Genomic DNA, 27,009 nt, shown 5'->3' on the forward strand with positions numbered 1-27,009 from the left:
GGGTCTTTTGTCAAGACCAGGTGGTCAGAGGAGTAGCAGTCCTTTAGAAACTGACTGGACAAGATCAGGGAAAGAAAATGTCATGGTACCTCCTCATAATAAAGGAAGAGCCAAACCTGGGGGTTAAATGACTGTTCAGGACAACTCCCAAATGCAATTACTTATATTCTTCCCTCAGATCTCTGTTCTGGCCACTACCTAAAAGACAATGGACTAGATTTATCTTTATCTTAGCTGGTACAACTACTGTGGCTTTTAAAAGATGTTTTAACACCTCAGATCACTTTTTAAATGATCTGGGAGGGATCATATGGAGGGAGAATATGGCTATTATCTGATGTACATAGGATAGAGAAATAGGAATAAAGGGTGCCATACATTTATGAGCTGTCAATAATGACAGCATAAAGTCACCTCATAACTTGATCTTCTGGCAACAGAAAGGATAACACTTCACACTTAAAGGGCTTTGCCACAGAAACGTACCCAAAACCTGCCCCCATCAAAAGGGCTGAAATAGGCTAGATTATCCAGAGGATAAAGGGTTTAAGTGTACCATTTGGCTTTTTTCTGATTATGTTTGTAACTCTGGCAGTGTTTATTAATAACGTGGTAAGAAAAGAAACTACTGAGGAGGCACAATTGTCACCACTAGCCCAAGCCACTGAACAGGAATGCCTCTGCAGACAAGTCTTCAACAACATTACTTTTCATAAAGCTTACCCTTATTCTTGCAGTACTTCCAGACATAGAACAAACAGATCTCATCACAATTCTCTTTTCTGTTGTCCTTTGAAGCTTCATCAGAGGAACTGTCCTTTTTATCTACAGCAAAGAACATCACAGTCCATACGTGCTTTAAGAGAAAGATCCTGCATTTGGTACTTCATCCCAGAAAAAACAAGGATTTGACTGCAGTAGCAAAGTCAAGCACTTTAAGGATCTGACTATCTCCTACACAGCCCAACACAGAATTCAGGGCTTTGTCACTGAACAATAAACCCTGACACTGGAAGGAGTCTCCGTGAGGAAGGGCAAAGGCAGTGTCAGGAAGCTCAGAACACCACAGGGTGTGACTGACCATGGTTCTTGCAAAGAAGCTTTGTCTCCACACCAAGGGGACCAGAGGGTGCATAAAAGGCAATGGCAGCTGAGCAGACTGACTGGGAGTAGAAATCTCCGAGTCAGCCAGACCAGCATGGGGGTAGTGAACACAGAGCTCAGCCCCACGCAGAGGTATTAAACCTAAACAACCAACCAAAGACTTTTGAAAACAGCAACTGGTTTGAGCTGGCTTCAATTTCCCCAGGGACTGGGGACACCCAGTGAGTATATATTGAGACAGTGAGTATATTATAGTATATTATATAAGATCTGCAATGGGAATCCCATTATTATTATGATTGAACTGTGCACTGTAATTGCTATGTTCTGTAAGTCAACATTTGTATTTTGTTTCCAGTGGACTTTGCATCACTTTGCTACATCAGAAATGTCACTGTACTGGACATGGGTAGAATAAGATGTAATTTTCTTCATACAACCCGTATGATGCTGTTTTAGATTTTTGACTAAAACAATGCTGTTAAAACACTCATGCCCCAGCTTCTCCTCAGCAGTGATATACATCAAGGCCTCCGTTTTTCATCCTGCCCCCAGAGTGAATAGAACTGGGGCTGCACAATAGCTTGGGAGGTGATACAATTGGGCAAAGGACACAAACTTACCAAACATCCATGCCATATAACATAAAGCTCAGTAATAAAAGAGAGAAGAAGGGGTTTTAGGAGGGTTAGCTACCTTTTACTAGGAAACTGGCTAGGCATCAGCCTGTGTGTGGGAGGCGGTGAATGACTGCCTCTGTATCACTTCTTTTGCTTGGTTTTCCTCTTCCACTTATTATTTGGGGGATTTTCCCCTCCCCCATCTTGACCCTCAAGTTTTTTTGCCTTTATTATTTCTTTTCTCTTCCCTCTGGGGATCAGGGGGAAGTGAGCAAGTGGTTGTGTGATGCTTACTGAGCCACAACACCTGTGTGACATCAACTCTCTTTAGATAAGCTCATCTCAAGACTGGAGGGTTGGAATTCATACCTTCATCTTTATTTCCCACTCCTGCTGACAATTGGTCTTGGCTCTGAGCATGTACAGTGCTACTAGGAAGCTATATCGAGACAACAGCTCTACTAACAAAGCCATATTCATTGCCTAGAAACAGTAGACAAGGTGCACAGATACAATTCTGTCACAGATACAATGCTGTCAGCTTACTAGGAAGGAAAAAATGTGTCCAGGACTGTACAGAGTGCTGCACAATGCCTGAGCAGAAATTCCAACACTGCTCCACTGGCCATCTGCTACCATGGATTTCAGCACACAGTAAGGCACACACACATAAGCTGCACTCAACTACCAGTGGGAGCTGTCAGGCTGTGTGAAATCAAGGCCCAATGAAAACCACTGGTCTCAAGACTGGAGGGTGGGAAACAATCCATACCTTTATCTTTATCTCTCACTCCTGCTGGCAACTGGTCTTGGCTCTGGGCAGGTACAGGGCTACTGGGACCTGTGTGAGAAGACTGAATGAGCAGCACTGCTGGGCCACAAGCTCAGCTAGCTGGCATTATCCCAATCTCTGTGGAGAATTATGTCCATCACACATTTAATTTGATATTAAACATTACACCATCCATGTGTGGAATATCTAAAAGAACCTGTCCAGAGAATACTGGACTCTGACAAGCTTTAAAACCAAGGTCCTTCTGCCCAGAAGAACAAGAGATTTACAAGTTGCTGTTCACTCACTGGAAGGTATATTTAGGCAACAGCTCTACTGAGAAAGTTGTATTAGTTCCCTACAAACAGAAGGCAAGGAAGGATACTGCATGCACAAATACAGTTCTATCATCTTGCAAGGAAGGAAAAAATGTATCCAGGATTGTACAGTGCTGCACAATGCCTGAGCAGAAATTCCAACACTGCTCCGCTGGCCATCTGCTACCATGGATTTCAGCACACAGTAAGGCACACACACATAAGCTGCACTCAACTACCTATGGGAGCTGTCAGGCTGTGTGAAATCAAGGCCCAATGAAAACCACTGGTCTCAAGACTGGAGGGTGGGAAACAATCCATACCTTTATCTTTATCTCTCACTCCTGCTGGCAACTGGTCTTGGCTCTGGGCAGGTACAGGGCTACTGGGACCTGTGTGAGAAGACTGAATGAGCAGCACTGCTGGGCCACAAGCTCAGCTAGCTGGCATTATCCCAATCTCTGTGGAGAATTATGTCCATCACACATTTAATTTGATATTAAACATTACACCATCCATGTGTGGAATATCTAAAAGAACCTGTCCAGAGAATACTGGACTCTGACAAGCTTTAAAACCAAGGTCCTTCTGCCCAGAAGAACAGATTTACAAGTTACTCTTCACTCACTGGAAGGTATATCGAGACAACAGCTCTACTGACAAAGCTGTATTAATTCCCTACAGACAGAAGGCAAGGAAGGATACTGCATGCACAGATACAATTCTATCATCTTGCCAGGAAGAAAAAAATGTGTCCAGGACTGTACAGAGTGCTGCACAATGCCTGAGCAGAAATTCCAACACTGCTCCACTGGCCATCTGCTACCATGGATTTCAGCACACAGTAAGGCACACACACATAAGCTGCACTCAACTACCAATGGGAGCTGTCAGGCTGTGTGAAATCAAGGCCCAATGAAAACCACTGGTCTCAAGACTGGAGGGTGGGAAACAATCCATACCTTTATCTTTATCTCTCGCTCCTGTTGGCAACTGGTCTTGGCTCTGGGCAGGTACAGGGCTACTGGGACCTGTGTGAGAAGACTGAATGAGCAGCACTGCTGGGCCACAAGCTCAGCTAGCTGGCATTATCCCAATCTCTGTGGAGAATTATGTCCATCACACATTTAATTTGATATTAAACATTACACCATCCATGTGTGGAATATCTAAAAGAACCTGTCCAGAGAATACTGGACTCTGACAAGCTTTAAAACCAAGGTCCTTCTGCCCAGAAGAACAAGAGATTTACAAGTTACTCTTCACTCACTGGAAGGTATATCGAGACAACAGCTCTACTGACAAAGCTGTATTAATTCCCTACAGACAGAAGGCAAGGAAGGATACTGCATGCACAGATACAATTCTGTCATCTTGCCAGGAAGAAAAAAATGTGTCCAGGACTGTACAGAGTGCTGCACAATGCCTGAGCAGAAATTCCAACACTGCTCCGCTGGCCATCTGCTACCATGGATTTCAGCACACAGTAAGGCACACACACATAAGCTGCACTCAACTACCTATGGGAGCTGTCAGGCTGTGTGAAATCAAGGCCCAATGAAAACCACTGGTCTCAAGACTGGAGGGTGGGAAACAATCCATACCTTTATCTTTATCTCTCACTCCTGCTGGCAACTGGTCTTGGCTCTGGGCAGGTACAGGGCTACTGGGACCTGTGTGAGAAGACTGAATGAGCAGCACTGCTGGGCCACAAGCTCAGCTAGCTGGCATTATCCCAATCTCTGTGGAGAATTATGTCCATCACACATGTGATTTGATATTAAACATTACACCATCCATGTGTGGAATATCTAAAAGAACCTGTCCAGAGAATACTGGACTCTGACAAGCTTTAAAACCAAGGTCCTTCTGCCCAGAAGAACAGATTTACAAGTTACTCTTCACTCACTGGAAGGTATATCGAGACAACAGCTCTACTGACAAAGCTGTATTAATTCCCTACAGACAGAAGGCAAGGAAGGATACTGCATGCACAGATACAATTCTATCATCTTGCCAGGAAGAAAAAAATGTGTCCAGGACTGTACAGAGTGCTGCACAATGCCTGAGCAGAAATTCCAACACTGCTCCACTGGCCATCTGCTACCATGGATTTCAGCACACAGTAAGGCACACACACATAAGCTGCACTCAACTACCAATGGGAGCTGTCAGGCTGTGTGAAATCAAGGCCCAATGAAAACCACTGGTCTCAAGACTGGAGGGTGGGAAACAATCCATACCTTTATCTTTATCTCTCGCTCCTGTTGGCAACTGGTCTTGGCTCTGGGCAGGTACAGGGCTACTGGGACCTGTGTGAGAAGACTGAATGAGCAGCACTGCTGGGCCACAAGTTCAGCTAGCTGGCAATATCCCCATCTCTGTGGAGAATTATGTCCATCACACATGTAATTTTCCACTAGCACTCCACTGTTGCTGATACAACAGAGGTGCAATTACAGTTACAAACCCTAGCTAGTCACAGTTACTGCCAGCCACTCAATTGCTGTTTTGAATGCAGTACTTGAAGCAATAAAAGTGCATTCTCCCTCCCACGTGACTGTGCCATGATTTACTCCATTCTTGCAAGTGCATAATAGCAGAGAGGAAAAAAATGTGTATATATATTGCAAGAAGAGAAGTACAAAAGCTGATTCCACAAGGAAACAGCTGGTACTATTATCTAGGCATTTACCTTCTGAAGGTGGCACATCCAGCATGCATTGCACTGTTTCTAAAGTTGTCTTCGGTTCTTTAATCCTTTTAACTTCTGGCTTTTTCCAATAATCATTTCTGTAGTTGTGTACTGAAAGCATCAAAAGGATGGTGGGGTTTAGCTGGGAAGTAAGGCAAGAACAGTTTCTACCTCTATCAAACTCAAAATCATTGTTTCTTGAAACTTACCATGCATCCTCCTCTGTTCCCTGTTGAATTCAACATGCCTGTAATCATATATAGCCTGGAAGTTTGAAGCTATCTTCCCATCAATGCCTACAGTTTCCAACACTCTCATTGCATGGTCATCCAAGAGGTTATGGGACATTATGCATCGAGGAAATTTACATTTCCCCTGGAGAAAGTGTCGACAAACATGAAGCTTGTTGCAGTTGTTTTGATGCATACAGTGACAACCTTTTTTGTTGTAAAACTGGCAGGTCTAAAAGTGGAGAGGATACAATAAGAAATGGAAAAGCACATTAGAATTTTTCTTTGTCCTACAGGCATTCAACTTTAACAGCAGAAAAATGGTGATTAAAAGTCATGTGTTAACTGCAGCTTCTTTAATCTAGACAAATTTCTTGCCTAGAGGAGCAGGTATTTTAAGCTGACTCATGCCTTTTCAGTTTCGAAGTTGTACATGTTTTGTTTCCAAGAAAAGCCAACCCAACAAGCTCAGGGGTGCCAAAAATGGGTGCAAGACTGTTGCATAAAACCAGACTGGTTTACAGTTATTCTATTTTAAAACCCCCTACATCATAATGAACAACAAAGAACAAATGTCTCCATAAAAACATGTACACTGTGTCAAATGAGTTATCATTTCATGGAGCTGAAACTGAATTTGCACTTCCTATTTGTAAAGCTTATCCTGCATTGAAGATTTGAGCTTATAGAAGGGTAAGGAGAGTGCTTTGAGATTAGATTACATATGGAAAAAGCAATGCACTTCTTTATTCCTCTATTCACTGAAAGAGGGTACACAGAGAATCAGACCAGGGAACAACTCAAGAGACCAAAAATTCCTTCATATTGACCACTAAGCACCACAGTAACAGTTTTGCTCCCAGAACAGCCTGTAATAAGAAAGCTTCTTTAAGGAGGACACACAGCTGTCTGGCAGAGTCCCAGTATCACACTGGGACTCTCACAGGTCCCCTCCAAATCCCTCTTCCCAGGAGCCACCAGCCACTGCTCAGGGATGATGGGCTGGGCATCAGTGAGTGGGTGGGGAGCAATTGTACTGGGAATTACTTGTATCTCTTGGGTTTTGTTAATTACTCTCTCTCCTTCTCATTACAGTTATTATGTTTTATTCTATTTCAATTATTTTAGTATCCTTATCTCAACCCACAAGTTTTACCTCTTTTCCAGTTCTCCTCCCCATCCCACCAGGGTGGGAGAGAGCAAGTGGCTGCATGGTACTTATCTGGCCTTAAACCATGACAGTAGGGAATCCACTATTTAGCTACATCAAGAAAGCACACTGTCCCCTTGCACCTGCCAAGAAACAAAACCAAAAACCAACCAAAACCGAAAGAAAGAAACAAACAAACAAAACAGGAGAGCCAGAGAGATGAGGGAGTGTGAAAACCCCTGATGCTGTGGTGCTGTTGTGTTTTTCTTACTCTGAACCCCAGTTCAAGTCAGAGAATTCCAAAGTGTCTTCTTTCTTGAGAGCTTCCTACATGCCATGTCTTCACACAACAACCATTCAGCATTTCTAAGCAGGAAATAGCCAAATTGGCTTTTACATCCGATCTCCAAACTCTCAGGTTTATGAATGGCCTACATTGATCACAGTTTTCTCTTGGTTTTGCTATTTTACTGCATGATAGGAGTTAAAGTGCTCAATTACAGGTAATTAATGATGCCTGCCAGGGGTGAGAGCTGAACAGATTTCTAGTAAGCACTTAAGGGTAACACCAACCAAGAACAGTTGCTACTATTTGCTCACTACTGGGAACAATTAGTAATTCTCCTTGTTTACCACTGTGTTCTTTCAGTCTGCCAGTAAAACATACTTTAAAACACTACATAATTAAAAAAAAAAAATCTGGTTTGTCAAAGTCTAGCATTTTCACAGCAGGGAACAAAGAAACAATAGAACTGTTGTGTCAACAAATCTGTGGAGATTATAACCTACAAAAGACAAGGGCAGTACTTTGGTAATTTCTTAACCAGGATCAATTGTAGCCAGAACAGGGTATAACTGACTTTGAAACAGCCATACTTTGAAGACAGTATTGCCCTTATAGACACATGCTGAACCAGAATGGAATGTTCAACCAAATTTAACAAAATCAATGAGTGGCATACAAACTGGGTAAAGATTCCTTTGTAGAAAGCCAGCGTACAAAAACTCCATGCACTTTGGAAGAGCCAGATTTGACATGAAACTGACTGCAGTCATTTGGTCATTTTCTCACAGATTCTTCTCATCTCTTATACCCTCAAGCACCAAAATGTGTGCAGGCCTGTGCAGACCTACATAGACTGGAAAATGAAAGGGGCACTCACTTCCTAGTCTTCATCTCATAGAACAGAGGCAACAAACTGGGTTTTGGTCATGCCTTTTACCCTGTAAGCATGTACAATTATTGTGACCTTTCAACTCTCTCTTGCTTATCTCACCTTCTGTAAACCTCTGGTGAAATTGCTGACATTTTTGTTTGCTTGCTTTGAGCAGCTTTATGGCCACCCCGCTGGGATAACAGAATTGGCACACAAGACAGGCTGTAGCTTTGCTGCCCACCTCCTGCTAACAGAGGGCAGGTCTACTCCTGACACATCACAGATGACAGGGCCTTCTCCAGATGTGTACACTGGGTACTTATTGAACAGTTTTACTGCTGTGGGAATGTTTTTTTATTATTTTAAATGCACAGCCCTTTCACAGATCTGGCTTTATGTTGTTTCACATTGCCACTGCCATTCCTCCTTCATTCTGACTAATCCTGTTTCATATCTTAACAGTTGGACATTAAGATCAGAACTTGCCCTCTCCCATTCCTAATGAACAGAAACTTTCTCTTAAGAAATCAGTACAACTTACATCAGGGAGGAAGAATGGATCGTTTTGGAGAAGCAGGACTTGCAGCTCATTCTCGCTGAGGCCAGACAAATCATGTTTTTTTAGAACTTTCTTGTTCTCTGCATTCATGATGTCATGTGAGTACTTACAAGAGCTGCAAGAAAATACACATAAATATCAATGTTTACTCCTTTAGTCAAGTTGATTTAAAGAAGAACCTCAGATAATGTGCAACTTGGGAAAAGCCATGAGAGAAAGGTGGCTTGGTGAGAGCCTCTGAACACTTAGATGGTGTCTGTAATTAGCCAGAGAATGGACCAAAGAGCAGAACTCCTCTGTGACCCTATCCTCCTCATTTTAAACTTCAGTGCAGCCAGACCCCAGGCATTCTTTGCCTCCAGGAAGAGCCAAGTCAAGTCACATGACCTAAACAGCTGGAGGGAAAGTTAATTCTAAAGGAGTTCACCAACAGTGCCAGAAGTTGGAACAGCCTTCATTTTGTGAACGTCAAAAGTTGTGTTCCTAGGGATGGCAAGTGAAGAAACATCCAACAGCAACAGTGAAGGTGAAAACGACACATTTTGTTATCTTCAGTGGCTGTGAAGTTTAATTTTTTAAAAAATCAAAAGCAGGTAAGAAAATGAGAAAAAAAGAAGCAATTAAGCTACAATAACGAAGTCAGTGTTGCCACTTACAAAGCCAAAAGTCTGATGAGTATGAATTAGAGATTGCAGATTTTTTACATCTATTTGAAATGGTACTGCAAATCAGTAACAGAGAGGAGACACATACATAGTCAGCCTGTGCATTAATTTAATGCAGTAAAATACAGCTCCCTCATGTCCTGCTCTTCAACACATGATCTGATACAGCCTTAAGATTAGACATACTCAACCAGTAAAAGTACCTGTTAATTTACCAGATTCAAGTCTATCCCTTTACTCTTTCAGCCTCTATTTAACTCCTGACACTCCCCTCATGACAGTTTTACCTCAAGGTGTGTCTGGTCCAATCCTTCCATACAGACCCTTGTGTAGGTATTTCTCCCCTGACCTCTGCTACCTGTTGGATGCATTCTTTGTAAGCAAGAAAACAGGAAGGGCAGAAGTGTGCTCTCTTTGGTCCTGAGAAACAACCTTCCAAGGGAATTAATGCTGTAGGCACTCGATTAATGGCTATGAAGTTAGGTAAGCTACAGAATATCTGAGGTGGGAGCCATCACAGCGTTTGTCCAGAGTCAACTTGAGAGTCCACCAACAGTCACACAGTGATCTACATCACTTGAGTCTGTATTTCCCAGTCAAAGGTTTTAAACACTCTACAAATACAATGATAACTACACATCTGCGTTTAATAAGACATTTAGGAAAAAAGAAAATAACAGTGAAAAGCCACTTGTCAGACATTAGTTAGAAACAGGATTAACTGGACTAAAATTCCACTAAACAGAAGACTCAAGTAACTTGCCCAAACATTTTTCTTTCCAGTGATTCTAAAAGAAAAAGGATGCAAGACCTGGAAGTAAGGCTAGATTTTACCTTATCAGTTAAAAAATAGTCTCTGTCTTGATCTACGTAGTCCACCTAGCAGAATTTCTGCCCTCTCATTTTAATCAAGCTCTCTCCCATGAAAGGTATTCTCTTTGCTTTATTAATTTTTAATGCATACCAAAGTGACTTTAAATACTTTGTGTTATTGAGAGGTCAGAATGGTTTATCATTATGAAGAGAATCACCTCACTGCAAACTTTAATTCACACAAAGTCATCCATCATGAGTGTCTGCACACGTCAAGGCATTTCTAACAGTAAACCCCACGGGAGCTTACTCTATTGTTTGTAATGTAACAAAAAAATAAGAAAATGTTATAATCTTAATGATGAGAGAGAGATATGGCTTTCCCCCTCCATGCTATCCAGATCTTAGTGCACAGTGATCCATTTTGTTGGCGCAGAAGAAGAAGGATCCAGTGGGATCATGCACGTTCCTAACACTGCATCGGCACCAGACCTGGGGCTTGGGGGCTTCAACTACAAAGTTCTTCCATTAGTAATTGTAGTGGCAAAGCTAGGTTGCTCTTCTGCATTCACTTTCGGTTTCCTTTATGTTTTTTGAACCAAGCACCACCTTTGGCCACCTGTGGCTAGAAGAGGTTGCCAGGCCTGCCCATCCCATGAGCCCTCCATATTCCAGAAACTGGGACTGATGCACCTGGATGATCAAACGGTGCCTCTCAAAGAAAGGGCCGTAAGCCAAGCAATGACTTAAAGCAGAACTCAACTTCTGTAACTCTCTAGAGCGAAACCAGAGGGCATGTCAGCACTTTGCTTTTTCCTTCTGAGAAATAGGTGTAAACCACTCCACCCTGATGCCGGGGGGGGGGGCTGAGCGATGCGTGCGGAGACGAGGAGATTTAAACAAACAAACAAAAAGGAAAGAAACAAAAAAACCCCCAAATCGTCGGCTTCTACCGACATAGCGGGGCAGGACACGAGTCCTTCCGGAGCTCGTCCGAGGGCATTACTGCCCGCTCCTCCCGGGACACCATGGCGAGAGCGGCGCTTCCGGCAGGGCGTGGGATGTGAGGGGGCTGTGGGGGAGTTTGGGGGGTGTGAGGGGTTTGGGGGGTATGAGCGGGGTTGTGAGGGGGTTGGGGTGTGTGAGGGCTGGGGGGTTTGTGAGGGGACTGGGGGATGCGTGAGGGAGTTTGGGGGTCATGGGAGGTTGGAGGGTGTAAGGGAGTTTGGGGGGGATGTGAAGGCGTTTCGGGGATGTGAGAGGTTTGACGGGGGTGAGGGGGGTGAGGGGGTTGGGGGGTGTCCGCGCCCCCGCGCTCACCTGGGCCCCAGGTTGCACCTGCCCATGAGGTGCAGCTTGCAGAGGTGCAGCCGCTCGCAGCCGTCGCACTCCTTGCGGACACAGACCCGCGCGTCCGTCACGGCCAGGACCACCTGGCCGCCCTCCACCACCAGGAACCGCCGGGGGCCCGCCGCCGCCAGCGTGTCCTGCAGCTGCAGCGCCGACAGCCCGATGTTCTCCTGCAGCTCCCGCAGCCCCAGCCGCCCGCCATGGGCGCACAGCGTCTGGGTGAGGAAACTGCACACGGCCGGATCGCACATCCTGCCTCTCCACCCGGGACGGGACCGCGAGCGGACTGTGGCGGGAGCGGCGCGGCAGCGGAACAGGAGCAGGAGCAGGGCGGGGACTCGTCACCGCCTCTCGGCCGCGCTCGACGGGAATCGAAACCGAAGACAAGGGCGCGGCCAGCGGCTCGGGTGGCGCTGGGGGCAGGGATCTGCCCAGCCTGGGTGGCCTTCTTGGCTGAACATCACGCGGGAAATAAATGATGCAAGAAGTGATTGAAAGGACTGTGAGGTTTCCTTGTTGTTATCACGGAATCACGGAATGGTTTGGGTTGGAAAGGTCTTAAAGATCATCTCGTTCCACCCGCTATGCTGGGCAGAGTCTCCTCGCACTAGACCAGGCTGCTCCATGCCCCATCCAACTTGGCCTGGAACACTTCCAAGATGAGGCAGCCACATTTCCTCACCTAGCTAACTTTTGCTCTCTCTCTACACTAAGATGAATCTAGTGCAGAGCATTAAGCATATAATGCAGGATAACACAAATGACTCTAGTATTTATATAGCAATGCCATTACTTTTCTTTCTTCCCGACTGGCAGTGAGCTGCTGATTAGCACTGGTTGCAGCAATGTCCTGGCAGGGCTGTGAAGCTGTGCTGGTTTTGGCTGGGGTAGGGTTCATTTTCTTCAAGTGGCTGCTGTGGGGCTGTGTTTTGGATTTGTCCCGAACACAGGAATGATAATAGAGGTGTTTTCATTATTGCCGAGCAGTGCTTGCACACAGCCAAGGTCTTTTCTACTCCTTGTACTGCCACGCTGGGGAGGGGGCTGGGGTGCGTGGGAAGCTGGGAGAAGGTGGGAGGAGGAAGGCTGGGACATTGGGAGTTAGAGTGTTTGTCTTCCCGACACACGGTGACACGTGATGGGGCCCTGGTCTCCTGGAGGTGGCTGAACACCTGCCTTTCCTTGGGAAGTAGGCAATTCATTCCTTGATTTGCTTTGCTTGTGTGTGCAGCCTTTGCTTTCCCTATTACACTGTCTTTATCTCAATCCAGGAGTTTTCCAGCTTTTACCCTTCTGATTCTCTCTCCAGTCCTACTGGTGGGGAGTGAGTCTTGCTGGCTGCGGTTAAACCATGACAGAAGCAGAAGCGCCAGGTTCCTCTTAGTGTTGAAGTAAGGCTGGGGAGGGTCTGTGCGATGGGGAAGAAGCACAACAAATACTGCCTCTAAAGAGGGTTGAGGATTAAATCCATTTGAGATTAACTTTTGTACTGAAACCCTTTGGAAATGTAAGTTTCAGGGACAGTATCAACTGCTCCCTCTGGATCAGGAAGTTAACTTTGAAAATAAACTGAGTGGCCTGTGTTGCCTATTGCTGATGTCTCATTTGAAAGGCATGTGAAACTACAAAGCCATAGGCACTGTTCAGGTCATAAAGAGAGAACTCCCTCCAGGAATAAAGCCAAGGTGGTACTGCCTGTGGTATGTTGTTTCCTTGTTGTTGAAGGTTATGTAAGTACCTTTTCTTTGGGCATATTTCCCCATATCTGTCCTCTTCCTGTGATATTCGAACCAATGAAATTATTTTTTAAAAGCAATAGAAAAGGAGAGGTAGAAGGAGGAATTTGCCACATCATAGCTTTACGTAAGTAAATTGATAATTCTGAATTGGTTTATGCTCTAGGTGTGGATAATGGCATTCTCAGGTTGTCAATAGATCATCAAGGATAATAAAACTCAGATCCATACTCGAGGTAGTTTCAGGACTGACGATAAGGAAGAAAATTATTCAAACATTGAGTCAGCAATATATTGCCAGCTTTAAATAGATAATAACAATAACAGCTAGATAATAATAACAGATAATAACAATGAATCGGGCCAATTGTACAGTAATTTGCTTGTATTTATTTGTCTTTTGGGTTTTTTTCCATCCAATTCCAGTGAAAACATACATTTCTGCATTAATCCACTCAGAAATCTGAACTACTGGCCTGAGGAGTTTTGCTGTATACTTTGTTGGAACAGTATAAACAGTATGGAGCAGTAAAGTGAAGCATTGCAAGCAGAAAGAAACTACAAATACAATCTTGGCAAGCAGGATCTATTCTCCACTTAAATACATTCAAAGAAGGGTTTTGGATCAGGCCTGAATAAAAGCAAACAAAGAAACATTGCTGGATTTATCCTGTTTGCTACTATGTTTTGCAAATACAAATGCCCAAACACTTCCTTAGCAACTTTAAACAGAACCAATTGTAATATATGTTATGGAATAATTTGTGCTTAGGTAAAATATATGTATGTAATAAATGATGCTTGTATGAAAAATCCTTAAAGTTTTAAACCACAAGCCGCAGCCAGGGAAAGGCTGGAAACCACAGCTGGCAGCGAGCAGAAAGACCTCATTTACAAACGGAAAAGCGTGGCTCTGTGAGGAGATGAGCTCCTTCCTGGGCCAGCTAGGAGACACCCAGCGATGAATACACAGGAGATATCTGCAGTCAAGATAGTCAGATAGTCAGAGTCCTCAAGAGCATGTTAAGAACATGCATCCCAATACCAAGTTCCCTAACTCAACATCAGCATTCATCAGTTCCCAAAAACAGCTTTGTCCAGCTCAGCACAGAGAAAAAGAGACCCATGAATACAAGAAGAATAGGAGAACCTCTGCCTGAAGGCAGAAAAAAGTGTCTAAAAACTGACTAGACAGAGACAGCATTCCTGAACAGAGGAGATCCGATGCTGTAGAAGTCAGACCTGTATTCACCCAGCGCCGATCCCGGGTCGGCACTGTCCCTTTGATTGTGACTATCTTAGACCGAATCTTGGTCGCAAAATAAAAAAACCTATTTTATTAGTTATTAATTCAGCTAGATCATTTTTACCTATAACACAATTTATGTGAAACAACACAACTGGGTGAGGCAAAAGGGATCTGTGTATGAAGGAGTCCCAAAATGGTGCTATTTTCATAGTGATTCCAACCTCAAGTATCAAGCCCTTTGGTTAAAGTTAGAAACCAGTGTGGCTGGATCACTGTAACCTCTTGCTACCCTGTAAATCTTTCTCTCTGGTGTCCTCCATTTGCAGCTGTAGTATTTCCTTATTTACCCTGACTCTGGTATTCAGCTGACTTCGTAGTAAGCAAAATCATCTTTCAGAGACTTGAAACTGAAATATTGATTGGTATGAGCAAAGCATGAATGGAAGTGGCTGTGCACAAGCACAAGAAGAAACAGCAGAGCAAAGGCTAAAAGAATGGCCTGTATTAAATAACCAAAACCACAGCTTCAGGCAGTAAAATTGAGAAATGAATTGTTTTTTCTCAAAGAGGAAGTTTTGCATTCTGTAGCATAGACAACTTGTCAGCAGAAAATCCTACCATCTGACGTGCTGGACGTGGAAGGAAGATACAGCACATCACAAATAACATTTATTTCCTGTTGATTCAACTTGGAGCAGACCATAGACCGTGGAAACACAGAAAATAACCAGAGAAGTTCCATGACGTGCATGGAGGCAGCAGTAGCCAGACTGTGAAGCACAAGGATGCTACCACAGTCAGTGCTAGGTCCCACAAGCCTTCACAGGCAGTTTTCCCCTGCCAGTGGAAAATAATACAAGTGATAACAAAAGAGTGTGATGGTTGGTGCCCGTCTTCCCTTTTGTTACATGCAACATGGATCCTGGTGAAACCAGCACCCCTCCAGGTCTGTGACTATGGGGATTTGACAGTGTGAACAGAGTTGGATAAATTGAATGAATGTGAATGAAAGCTGGGGAACTGAGTGAAATGAATGCATACCTAAATGCAACTTCTGCAGCTTGACTGGGTGCAGATGGATTTTGAAAAAAGTGTGCCTTGTCTGATGTATCTGCAGTCAAAGCACAGGATGTGATTACACACTGGATTCCGTGGAGCTGCCTGCTCTATGTGAAGCAGAGGCTATTCCTGCTCTAAAGTTGGTGCAGCTGGAAGTCCCAGCTTCCCTGGTGGCTCTGACCTCATCAGCAGTTCTTCCCTGCGGGGATAAATAAAGTATGCAGAAACACCCTGGGAATGATGCTGTCAAACCGGCTTCCCCTGTTTTTTTCTGGCATGTGACCAGTTTCTCTTTTCCTCCATTCTACTTCTTGAAATGCCTCTTCAGGTCTCAGCTTTGGCTCACCTTACAAGTTATTCTCTGTCCCACGTCCAACTCTTTTTCTTGCTTTGGATTCCCCAGACTGTTTCAAATAGCATTTTGCAGAATGTCCTGGCACCACTGTCTTCTTGTTCCCCGCCAGCCTGCCCCATTTCTTACACAGCCCTCCACCAGTTCAGTATTGTTTGCGTACTTAGCTAATGGATACAATTTGCCTGAGGCTTTCCATATAATTTTGAGGCTTCTTTGTTCTGAGGAAACTGTTAAACTATGTGATAAAAGTTCAACTGGTGGAAGGTGGGGGCTCTCTTCTCACCTGACATGCCTGCCCCACACACACCCAATAACTGCAGTCAGTTCAGACTGTCTCATCCCCAGCACAGCACTGGAAGAAGACACAATCTTCACTGTAAATTGTAACTGTGACTCTGCTCAGGTCACTTGCTGGAGTAGGTTTGGCTGTGGGGCTGGCTGGGCAGGGACATGCCTCCCAGGCACCTGTCCAGAGAGGAGGAAAAGGAGCACGAGCCAAAATGAGGAAAAGGCAATTTGAATCGTACAAGAAAGGATGACATTATTATGAGAAATTTAGGGGAGGAACAAGTGTGGGAAAATAAGGGGATAGTCAGCAGCTGGAGTGAGTGAAGTGAAGGCCTGGGATTTGGGGGCAAGTGCATCTTCAGGGACCACCTCAGGGTGTGGGGGACCTGTTTGTCTCTAGGGGAAAAACCATGGGCAGATCAGTTATGGGACCTGTAATGTTCTGGCCAGCTCTGTGTGACAGCCTGTCCTGGCAACTGCAGTATGGCTGTGCCTTGTGGATCCCTCTGTGTGACCAGAGCACGGGACAGCTGCAGTGTGGGACTGGGGCCATGTGCCTGGGAAGCTTCATCTTTTAAGAGATCTGAGACACTCTTAGCTCTCTTAGGTGGAGGATAGCCCAGCAGCTGGAATTACAGGAGAGGAAGGGAGGAGAGAAAGATGCACTTGGAATGGCAAATTGTCCCAGCAATGCCAAGAAGGAGAGCTGTGGTGAGTCCTCTGGGCTCTGTCTTCCCTCTTGCGTGTCCTAGGATGCTCCCTGCCCCTCCACTGCCATCCTCCTGCCTCTTTCCCACAGGGCTGCAATTTTTTTTATTTCGGCTCCCTTGTATCTCCTTTTTCCATTTTGCTCTGAGCAGTTCCCTGTCCCTGTATTTGCCCTATAGTCCCTGGTTTCTTCTTCCTTTGCTGTCTGTCTCTGTCTCCCAGGCAGTATTTTTGAATTTTTCCCTCTCTGTCCTGGAGCTTGTCAGTATTTCTCCCATCTCCATGTCTCTCTGTCTGGAAGCTTGTCCCTGTTCAAGGTTTTCTTGCTTGGCTCTGTAGCATGGAGTAAGTCTTTCTCCATCTCTCTTTGCTCTGCTCCCTTGCCCCTCATTTTGAAATCCTTGCTCTCTGTCCTGTACTGGGATGTGTTCTTTCTCTCTTTCTCTCTCTCTCTTTTTTTTTTTTTTTTTTTCTGGCTCCCTATTTATCAATTAATTCTTTCTTCATCTCTCAGTCTGGTGCTAGATCACAATCTTTAATTCCTCCTTTCCTTCCCTGAGGCCCATCTTTCTTTCTCTTGCCCACCTCAGGCTCTCTGTCACCGTTTTAATTCCTCATTCCCTAGCTGGTGCTGTTCTTCCTGTGCAGGTGGTGCTGTGTCAGGTCTTTTTATCTTTTCATTCCTTACTCTCCCTCTGTTAGCCCATTGCTATCATATTATTTTGCCATCTCTGTGTTTGGCTCCATATCCCTTGTTTTTTCCTTCTCCTCTCTCTGTGCCCTGTTGCCCCGGCTGTTTTTAATTTCTCCATCTCTCTCTGCCTGGCTCCAGCTCCAGCTCCAGCTCCCTGTTTTTTTTCATTCCTTCCTCTCTGTCTTGTAGCCCATCAGTATTTTTAATTTCTCTGTCTTTGTCCTCCCTGTGATTCAGTTTCTTCCTTTTCAGCCCTGTGGACGGTGTGATTCTGTTTCCTTCTCTGCTCTCCTTTTCTATTTCCCTGTCCCGTGCTTTGAAACTCATGCACCTCCTACATCTTATTGCTTCCCATCCCTGTGTTTTAATTCCTCCCTTCCTGCTGCATAGTCTGTTGCTTTTTCCTTTTTTCATCTCTCTCTATCCATCTTGCTGTGCCCACTTTTTATTCCTTCCTCTCTGCTCTGTACCCTGTTGCTATTTTTTGGCCTTTTCCATCTGTTTGTCCAGCTGCCTGTCCCTATTGGTTCATTCTGCCCTCTTCCTCATTGTCAGAGACTGAAATATTATGGTTTATGACATAAACATTTCCATGAAAGCCTTTTGCCTATTACAGCAAAGCTGTATTACAAAAGGTGCAGAGATGACCACGGCACCCTGAATGGGGGCTCTGAGAGGCCCTTGCTCGCTGGTGAAGATAAGTCAAAGTAACAGCTCAGGCCTGGGGGCATTCACGAGGCAGGAGCCTAACACCTTCAGGGTGGAGACCACAGGGCACCAAAGAGAAGCGGGGAAAAGGCCGTGGTGTGTGTTGGGAAGGGCTCTGGTCAGCGGTCAAACAGAAGGGGGGAACAGGCCGTGGTGTGTGTTGGGAAGGGCTCTGGTCAGCGGTCAAACAGAAGGGGGGAACAGGCCGTGGTGTGTGTTGGGAAGGGCTCTGGTCAGCGGTCAAACAGAAGGGGGGAACAGGCCGTGGTGTGTGTTGGGAAGGGCTCTGGTCAGCGGTGCAGAGGCCGCCCATGCTGCCCGCCCATCCTCTGGTGTGCACAGGAGCCCGGCTGAGGGCCCTGCACCCGGGGAAAAGCTTGTCCACAGCCGAGGGGTGACACGGCCCATCAAAGGCCCCCCAAAAGAGGTCCCCAGACCCTGCACCCGAGCACTGCAGCACGACGCAACAGATCCACAGCGTTGCAAGGGACAGTGTCAAACCTGCACGGGAGGCTCGGGGGCGTTCCCACCTGGCCCAAGTGTGTATTAATCCACGGAATTCTCTACTCTTCGGCGTGGAGCGGCATGGCGGCGGCAGGGGACCCTCACCACCAGGACCAGATGGCGAGGAGCAGTGAGATGTTGCTGGGACCCCAGGATAGGTGATATGCTTGCACCTGTAATATATGTTATGGAATAATTTGTGCTTAGGTAAAATATATGTATGTAAGAAATGATGCTTGTATGAAAAATTCTTAAAGTTTTAAATCACAAGCCGCAGCCGGGGAAAGGCTGCGAAACCACAGCTGGCAGCGAGCAGAAAGACCTCATTTACAAACGGAAAAGCGTGGCTCTGTGAGGAGATGAGCTCCTTCCTGGGCCATCTGGGAGACACACAGCGATGAATACACGGGAGATACCTGCGATCAAGATATCAGAGTCTCAGGAGCATCGTCAGGAACACACCTCTCAATGCCAGGTTCAGTAACTCAACATCAGCATTCATCGCTTCCCAGAAACAGCTTTGTCCAGCCCAGCACACAGAAAAGGAGACCCATGAATACAAGAAAAATAGGAGAACCTCTGCCTGAAGGCAGAAAAAAAGTGTATAAAAACTGACTAGACAGAGACAGGATTTGTGAACAGAGGGGATGTGTTCACCCAGCGCCGATCCCGGGCTTGGCACTGTCCCTTTGATTGTGACTATCTACAACCGAATCTTGGTCGTGAAATAAAAACCTATTTTATTAGTTATTAATTCGGCTTGATCATTTTTAACTATAACACACCTAACCCCTGTCACTTTCCCCTGTCCCCCCACTCCCCATGCACACTTCTTTCTCTGTTGCTTTCTTTCCCTCTTTTTCTTTCTCTGTGCCTCTTTTACAATTAAATAAAACATACCAATTTTTGGTTTGGTTTTAATCTCCTTTCTGAGTATATTTTGAACCTTCAAACTTCTTTCTGGTTTATACATAGAGACTTAGTTTTCTTTGCTCTTCTGGGTTTAAACTGGATTGTAACATTCCTGCACCCACCACTATCCCCTGCCATCGCCATCTCTCTCTGTTCCCAGTGCCTCTGAGCCAGCTGCCTGTGTCCCTAATCCCCGTGTCACTAATTCTTCCCTCTGACAATCCCGACTTTTCTCTCCCCTCACTCTGAGGGACGAGTCTGGGATATGGATGGGCTCTGTGTCCCTGCTGCTGACCTCAGTGCTGCTGCTGCCCCCACCCCCACGGTGGGTTCCTTTAGGGATCCCCCACCCCCTTAATTATTACAGACTGGGGGACACCCCAAAGCCTCCCCGATTTCACCCCTAAAATCCCCCGACAAGATCCAGATTGTGAAAAATGCGTATTTTATGATTGGCTTTTCGCAAATATTAAAATGAATATTATATGTGTAGTGTTAGAAAGTTATGCTGTATTAATTATCTTAGGTAGTGTGTTAAATATAGTTTTAGGTTATAATATAATGTTAAAATAGAAACTCTGTGATGTAAGATATTTTTTTACTAGCTCAAGAAAAGGGATAAGATAAACAAGAAACTTTGCACAGAGATAACAATGACATGAAACCAGAGGAGTTACAGCGTCTTTACTGGAAAAGACAAAACATTCTTCCACCTTCTCTCTGTCTTTATGGAACCCCCAGGATTAAGGGGAAGAAGTTGACAAAAACCAGAAAAATTCTTAATTTGCAAGGAATTTATGCATCACGTATGAGATATCTGAATATGTAACAGGCTATTGCTTTTAAGGGTTATTCCTTTGTTCACAAGGCATGTTTTTGGCAGCTTAGTGGCCAAAAACATCCGGACGTCCGTAATTCTTTGCTTTTTATTGTCTCGTAGTGTCCTTATCCTCATTGTCCAAATTTTTATTACTCTAATTTTATTACTATTTTTTAATGACTATTTTATTACTAATAAACTTTTAAGATTTTAAAAAAACCCAAGTGATTAGTGTTTTTCACACAGAACATGCGGGCGATGGATGGGAACGGCAGCGGGCTGGTCCCGCAGTGAGCTGGGCTTTGGGGCTGCGCCGCCACTTCGGGACGTGGTTTCCAACATTTTGGAGGCTCCCTCATAATTTTTGGCGGATTTTAAATAATTTTTTGGGGTGTCGCAGTCATTTGCAGGGAGGGCTCCCGTAATATTTGGGAAGTTCCCCTGCCATTTTGAAGGGATTCCCCATCATTTTTTGGGGAGTCCCTCATCATTCTGGGGGGGGGGGCTTCCTAATAGCTCCGTGGGGTCTCCGTTATTTTGGGGAGGTTCCCATAATTTCCGGGCTGATGTGCGTCATTGTGAAGGGGTTCCTCGGCTGGAGGCTTTTCCTGAGGACTATCCAGAGCCCGCTCCAGGGGCTTTGGAGTACCGGGAGGAGGGAGAGCGCCGGAGTCGGGCCGGGAGCCGCGGCACGGCGCCTGTGCTTTACGGCAGTGTGGCGGGCACGGCGGGGCTTTACGGCAGTGTGGTGCCGTGAGGTGGCAGCGCGCTTTACGGCAGTGTAGTGGTTTACCGCCCAAAACGGAAAATTCCTAGGGAGGGGAATGCTAAAATGCTAAATCCCGTTAAGTTTCTCATTTATATCTATATATCTATGGACAAGTAATAATCATTTATATAAAAATTTCAAAATGCCACCCCCCGTGTGAAAAACGCATGTTTTATGATTGGCTTTTCGCAAATGTTACAATGAATATTGTATGTGTAATGTTGGAAAGTTATGCTGTATTAACATTTTAATAATATAGTAAATGTAGTTTTGTAATTAAAATTAAGCTTTAGTAGTTAAAATAGAAACTATGTGTGTGAGATATTCTTTTTATTAGCTCAAGAAAAGGAGAAGATAATCAAGAAATTCTTCGCACAGAGATAACAATTACAGAAACCCCTAAATTTTCCAGAGGAGAGGAATTTATGGCTTTCCTTATCAACAGAAACGAACTTCTTCAAGCCTGACTTAGACTCGAAGGTGCCTGGGGATTAACAGAAACTTTTTGACAAGTACCAGACGAATTTCTTGTTTTAAATAAAATATATGCATAATCATGAAGTGTTTTGTATATGCAACAGGTTATCCCTCTTAAGGAGTAAATTCTCTTTTAACGGGGTCCTTTTACCTGGCTCATTTTTGTCCAGAAAGAGGTACCCAGCCCAGGCTGTAATTCTTTGCTTTTTATTGCCTTGTAATTGTCCTAACTCTAAATTTTTATTACTCTAATTGTATACTATTTTTATAACCATTTTATTATTATTAAACTTTATAAATTTTAAAAACCAAGTGATTGGCGTTTTGCACACCCCGTACCTGCCATATTCTACACAAGGTTTTAGAACATAAGAACTCCTTAATAAATCCACAGGGCTTGAAAATACAAATAAAACTTCTCTATATGCAAGTGAAACTAGAATTAAGGGCTTGAAGATGTGAGAAATTATGAAGGAAATAGAAACAGCTCTTTGTGGTGAGCCAGGGGAGGAGCAGAGCAGTTGCTGAGTGTCATCAGGGTAAAATTGAGGTAATCTGTAAGAGGCAGGGGGGGGAAATTTGGGAGATAAAAGGTTGTGTTGTAGATAATGAACATTTTGAGATGAAAACAAGGTAGTCAGTAGTGGAGAAGTGGGGAAGGCTTGGGTGATAAAATTTGATGTAATCTCCAGGGGAAAGAATGAAGGTAAAAATGAAGTTCTTAGTAGAGGACATTTTAGGGGTAAAAATTGAGACAGGTTGGGAAAAGTGTGGTGGTAAAAGCTGAGCTAATCTGTAAGGGACAGAATAAACATTTTGGAAATAAAAGAGGTAATCTAGGGTTGTAAAATCAAGCAACACTGCAGGGCACATAACGAATAAATTGGAAATATAATCTGACCTAATCTGTAGGGGACATTTTGAAGAAAGATTGAGGCACTTTGTAGGTGACATTTTGGAGGGTGAAATTAAGGTTATTTGTAGGGGACAGGTAGGGAGAACCTAGGGGTAAAACCTGAGGAAATCTGTAAGGCACAGAATGAACTGGTTTTTTTTTTGTATATGTGAGGTAACCTATAAGGGACAGAATGAATATCTTGGGTTTAATATGTGAAGTAGTCAGTAGGGGATGGAGGTAAAATTGAAGCAAAAATCTGAGGGAATTTTCTCAGGGACAGAATGAACATTTTTGAGGGAAAAGCAAAGGTAGATTGTGAGGGGGAGCAGAGGTGATGTTTTTTGAGACAAGTGCTGAATTAATATAATTTTTTAAAAAATCGGCCTTTTATGGGTGCAGAACCTGGTGACTTTAGAGAGAAAATAGAGCCTTTCTGAGAGAAAGTAGGGGACTGAATATTTTGGAGAAGAAATTTGAGGTAATCTGTAATGGATAGAATGAGCATTTTGCAGGGAAAATTGAGATAAGTCATGGAAGGGTTTGGGGTTAGAATCTGACTTAATCTACAGGGGACAAGTATGGGACATTTTTTAGGAAAAAACTGAGGTATTGTGTAGGGGAGAGAATGCAAAAAACCTGCATAATCTGCAGAGGGGAATAAAATTAATATTTTAGGAATGAAGTTGAGTTAATACTTTGGGAGAGAATAAAAATATTGAGGTAAACTGAGGTAATCAGTAGAGGACAGTTAGGGAAAAAATTGGGATAAAACTGAGATAATCTCCAGGATAGAGAATGGATATTTCAGGGTAAAAATGACATAACCAGTAGTGTATAGGAAGGACACTTCCTCCCCTGAAGGACACCAGTTGCCACTAATATCCACTAGGACACTGAGCCTTTGGCTACAGCCCTCCAGATTTGACCATCCAACCTCTTTCTTACCCAGTCTAACAGTCCACTCATGGAATCCATCACTCTCAAATTTATAGAGAAGGGTGTGGGGGTCATGTCTTTACAGAAGCCTTTTACAGCTGTCGTAATAATAAGTTATTACAAATGTTCATGATTCTATTTTTGTTCTTTTCATGCTGCTGCTTTGTTCAAAAGAGCTCCTTGAAATTCCCTGAAATCTGTTTGATATAGGTGATGGTCAAAATCTCCTTTAACATCATCAGTTTGGGGCACCTGCCTCCCAGGGCTGGTCACAAGCACACAAAAAGGACCTCACTGTCATAGTTAGGAGTGCAAATCATTTAGGCAAGCACAGGTCAGCTAGAGAAGACCTTGTGCTCACAGACTTAAACTAAAAAGCAATTTTTTTTCAATGCAAGTAGCATTCTCATGATTGGTGGTAGTAGGAAAAGAAAAGCTGAAAAATATTCAGCTCTGGGTCATGTATTACTCAACCCTTCTGAGATGAGTTACTGGGGGAAAACTTACGCAAAACTTCAAGTGAAGTAATGTTGAAACACTCTGAATGTGGATATAACCTTAGTTCTAACTGCAGTCTTTTAGAGGATTATGGGACAAACTTTCCTGGAAATTCATTTGCCATCATGTCTAACATCCTATTAAATGAGGAGTGCACTCTTCTCAAGCTTTGTGAAGCTGGGAGGAGCAGTTGCTACAGAGAATTAGGCTTGCCACTGACAGGCTGGGTAAATGGGCTGACAGTAACCCTGTGAAGTTTGAATGAGTGAATGTAAGTCCTGCACCTGGAAGGGAGTAATCCCTTTGCAAACATCCAGGCTGGGGCTGACTGTCTAGGCAGCAGATCTGCAGAAAGAAAACAGGGGGTTCCTAGTGAACAACCAGTTACCCATGAGCCAGTGGTGTGTCCTTGTGGCAAAAAAGCCCTTTGGCTTCCTGGGATGTCTTAGTAAGATGTAGCTAGCAGACCCAGGGAAGTGATCCTTCCTCTCTGCTTGGCACAGGTGAGACCACGTTTGGAGTTTGTGCCCAGTTTTGGGCTCCCCAGGATAAGAAGGGTAGCAGCATACTGGCACAAGAGTAATGGGAGACCACCAAGCTGTTTGAAGCTCTGGCATGTGACATGTGAGGAAAGGCCAAAAGAGCTCAGTGTGACCAGCCTGGAACAGACAAGGTGAAGGTGAGACCTTACTATGAAAAGCATGGAGGATGAAAATGGTTACCCAGAAGAAGGATCCAGACTCTCAAGATGCTCAAGGAAAGGACAAGAGGCAACAGACACAAACAAAAGATCTTCCAGTTAGATATGGGGTAAAAACTCTTCTCACTGAGGATGAAGATGCAGCAGCCATTTTTACCAGGATTCTCCCAGGTTGTCTTTACAAGCATTACCCAAAATGTACCAGATGATAGCACAAGCCTGAATTCACAAGAGTTAATAGTACAGTGAAGAGAGCATGGCGAGTCTCATGAGCCCCTTGGTCTTTCCAGTAATCCTCTTTGCTGTGATGTAGTGGGATGCTGAAAATCAGCAGGAGTTGCTTGCAGCTCTTTGAGAAAGATTACTGTGATCTAGAGCCTGTGGAGAAAGCTAATAATAGAGGAAAATTATAAGAGTAAAGAGAAGGATGAATGAAGGTAATGAAAATGAAGCAAAACTCCAACACAAAGTAAATGTTTAGATTATATAAAAAAAAAAATCTACAAAATTTCCAGTCATAAGGGGTGGAAGATGAATGAAGAAATAAACTGTCAGGAACAATAGGGAAGGCTGGGTTGTTCTCTGCTTAAAATCAGACCCACCACATATCACGCTGTCAGTGCAAAATTTGGATCTTCCTATTCTCCTTTCCCACTCCCAGGGCCAAGTGTCTCACACAGCTGTAGTACCAGGCTGGAGCTTTTCTTCTCTTGTGATGCTTCTGGGCCCAGGAGCCCCAAGAGTAAGAACAAAACTAAAGAGAGCTGGTAGGCAGAAGACCAGTGGGTGTCAATGTCTCAGAAAGGCAAAGGCTAAAAGACTGGTCAGAAATCAAAGGACCAAATAGGTGATGATTACATAGTAAAAAACAGATTATGTCCTGGCTGCCCAGCTGCTTCTGGGGCCCTGAGAGAGGGGCATGGGATAGGAACAACCCATTTGGGAGACACAGAATTTGCTGAGTTGAAAAGGACTTATCGGGATCATGGATTTTAACTCCTGGCTCTGCACAGATCACCCCAACAATCCCACCATGTGCCTGAAAGCATTGTCCAAAAACTCTTGGAGCTCTGGCAGCCCTTGAGGCCATGACCATTCCCTGGGGAGCCTTTTCCAGTGCCCATTCATGCTCTGGGGAAGAACCTTTTCCTGATATTGAGTCTGACCCTCCCTGACACAGTTCCAGCCATTCCCTTGAGTCTTGTCACGGGCGTGAGAAGATCCGTACCCGTGCCCCTGCTGCTCCTCAGGAGGATGTTGAAGACCATGACGAGGTCTCCCCTTAGTCTCCTCCAGGCTGAACAATCTGCTGGTGAGTTTGTAACCACTAGATGGAACTCAAACCCTTTGCATTAATTCACTGATCATCTGCAGAGAGTTCATCCAGATTTTAGGTAAGGCTGTGGGTCTGGTAGCTGAATGTCAACACCTGTGCTCAGTAGAAAAGGCCTTTTATGGAAATGCAACAAGAGCTCCTAAAATATGGGTTAATCATTCATTCATTCATTCTAGGGAGCAGGGATACTGAATATTTTATGTCCAAACCAAGGTAATGTTATTGGCACCTACAGAGTGGCAGAAAAGCCTCTGATGACTTGAGGAAGAGCACTGGGATACATCATTCCTTAGACAGACCACCAGCACATGATTTTGGGTAAGTCATTTAACATTTCTGTGGCTTGGTTCCCCCTTTGCTGAAGTGAGTTTTGAAACTGTCTGCCTTAAAGTGTGCTTGAGCATCCAGTATGTTATTGTTGAAGGTTTTTAATACTCCTTGGTGGGGTACATCTTGCCAGTATACAGTGGCAAACAAAAATGCAATCATCTACAACACAAATCCTACTGTCCTTCAGTTTCTGAGACTCCAGACTTGTCTTCTTACAGCCCATTAAATAAGACAAACTAAAGGACAGCTACCATTCATTTCTTAAAGGCTTAGCATATTTAATTATATTTAAAGAATAACCAGTATTATAAAGCCTAGAGGCCACAGGCAAGATCAGCTCTGTGTTGTGCTGTGTCTTGTACAAACAGAGTAAAAGGAATTCCTTCCCTTAAGCGGGTTACAATCTTCACAGGAAAAAATGTACCTGGGGACAGAGAAAGCAAGCAGTGCCCTAGTAAATACAAAAAAAGCCATCACTTGACATGAGGGAATTCAGAGGTATAAGAGTAGCTCAGCAGCTGGTGTAAAGCTGGCATAGCACCATGGATGCTGTGAGTTTACAGCAATTAATGCCAGCTGAGGATATGCCTCAGGTAGGGG

General features: G+C 44.3%; 2 protein-coding genes across 10 annotated transcripts in view; one reads left to right on the plus strand and one right to left on the minus strand.

Annotated features, from left to right (window-relative positions):
- The window catches only part of TTC38 (tetratricopeptide repeat domain 38), a 36,299-nt gene extending 34,769 nt beyond the window's left edge, over positions 1-1,530 (plus strand). The window contains exon 17 of the transcript XR_008431051.1: positions 799-1,530. The gene's annotated coding sequence lies outside the window, so the exon portion shown is untranslated. The remainder of the gene's footprint in view (positions 1-798) is intronic.
- The window catches only part of LOC128788367 (protein mono-ADP-ribosyltransferase PARP12-like), a 61,228-nt gene that overhangs the window by 15,820 nt on the left and 18,399 nt on the right, over positions 1-27,009 (minus strand). For 4 of the 9 annotated variants that reach the window (XM_053943339.1, XM_053943338.1, XM_053943345.1 and 1 more), the window contains exons 1-10: positions 11,403-11,751; positions 8,587-8,719; positions 5,718-5,970; positions 5,509-5,619; positions 5,057-5,125; positions 4,418-4,486; positions 3,776-3,844; positions 3,137-3,205; positions 2,497-2,565; positions 724-825 (exon numbers count right to left, since the gene is read on the minus strand). In XM_053943339.1, the coding sequence (XP_053799314.1) occupies positions 724-825; positions 2,497-2,565; positions 3,137-3,205; positions 3,776-3,844; positions 4,418-4,486; positions 5,057-5,125; positions 5,509-5,619; positions 5,718-5,970; positions 8,587-8,719; positions 11,403-11,683 (1,225 nt within the window). In that variant the 5' untranslated portion in view covers positions 11,684-11,751. Of the gene's footprint in view, positions 1-723; positions 826-2,496; positions 2,566-3,136; positions 3,206-3,775; positions 3,845-4,417; positions 4,487-5,056; positions 5,126-5,508; positions 5,620-5,717; positions 5,971-8,586; positions 8,720-11,402; positions 11,752-18,730; positions 18,907-27,009 lie in introns of those variants that run through there. The other 5 variants (XM_053943344.1, XM_053943341.1, XM_053943340.1 and 2 more) reach the window with 2 other exon arrangements.

The sequence above is a fragment of the Vidua chalybeata genome, chromosome 5 (assembly GCF_026979565.1).
Source record: "Vidua chalybeata isolate OUT-0048 chromosome 5, bVidCha1 merged haplotype, whole genome shotgun sequence".
Taxonomy (NCBI): Eukaryota; Metazoa; Chordata; class Aves; order Passeriformes; family Viduidae; genus Vidua; species Vidua chalybeata.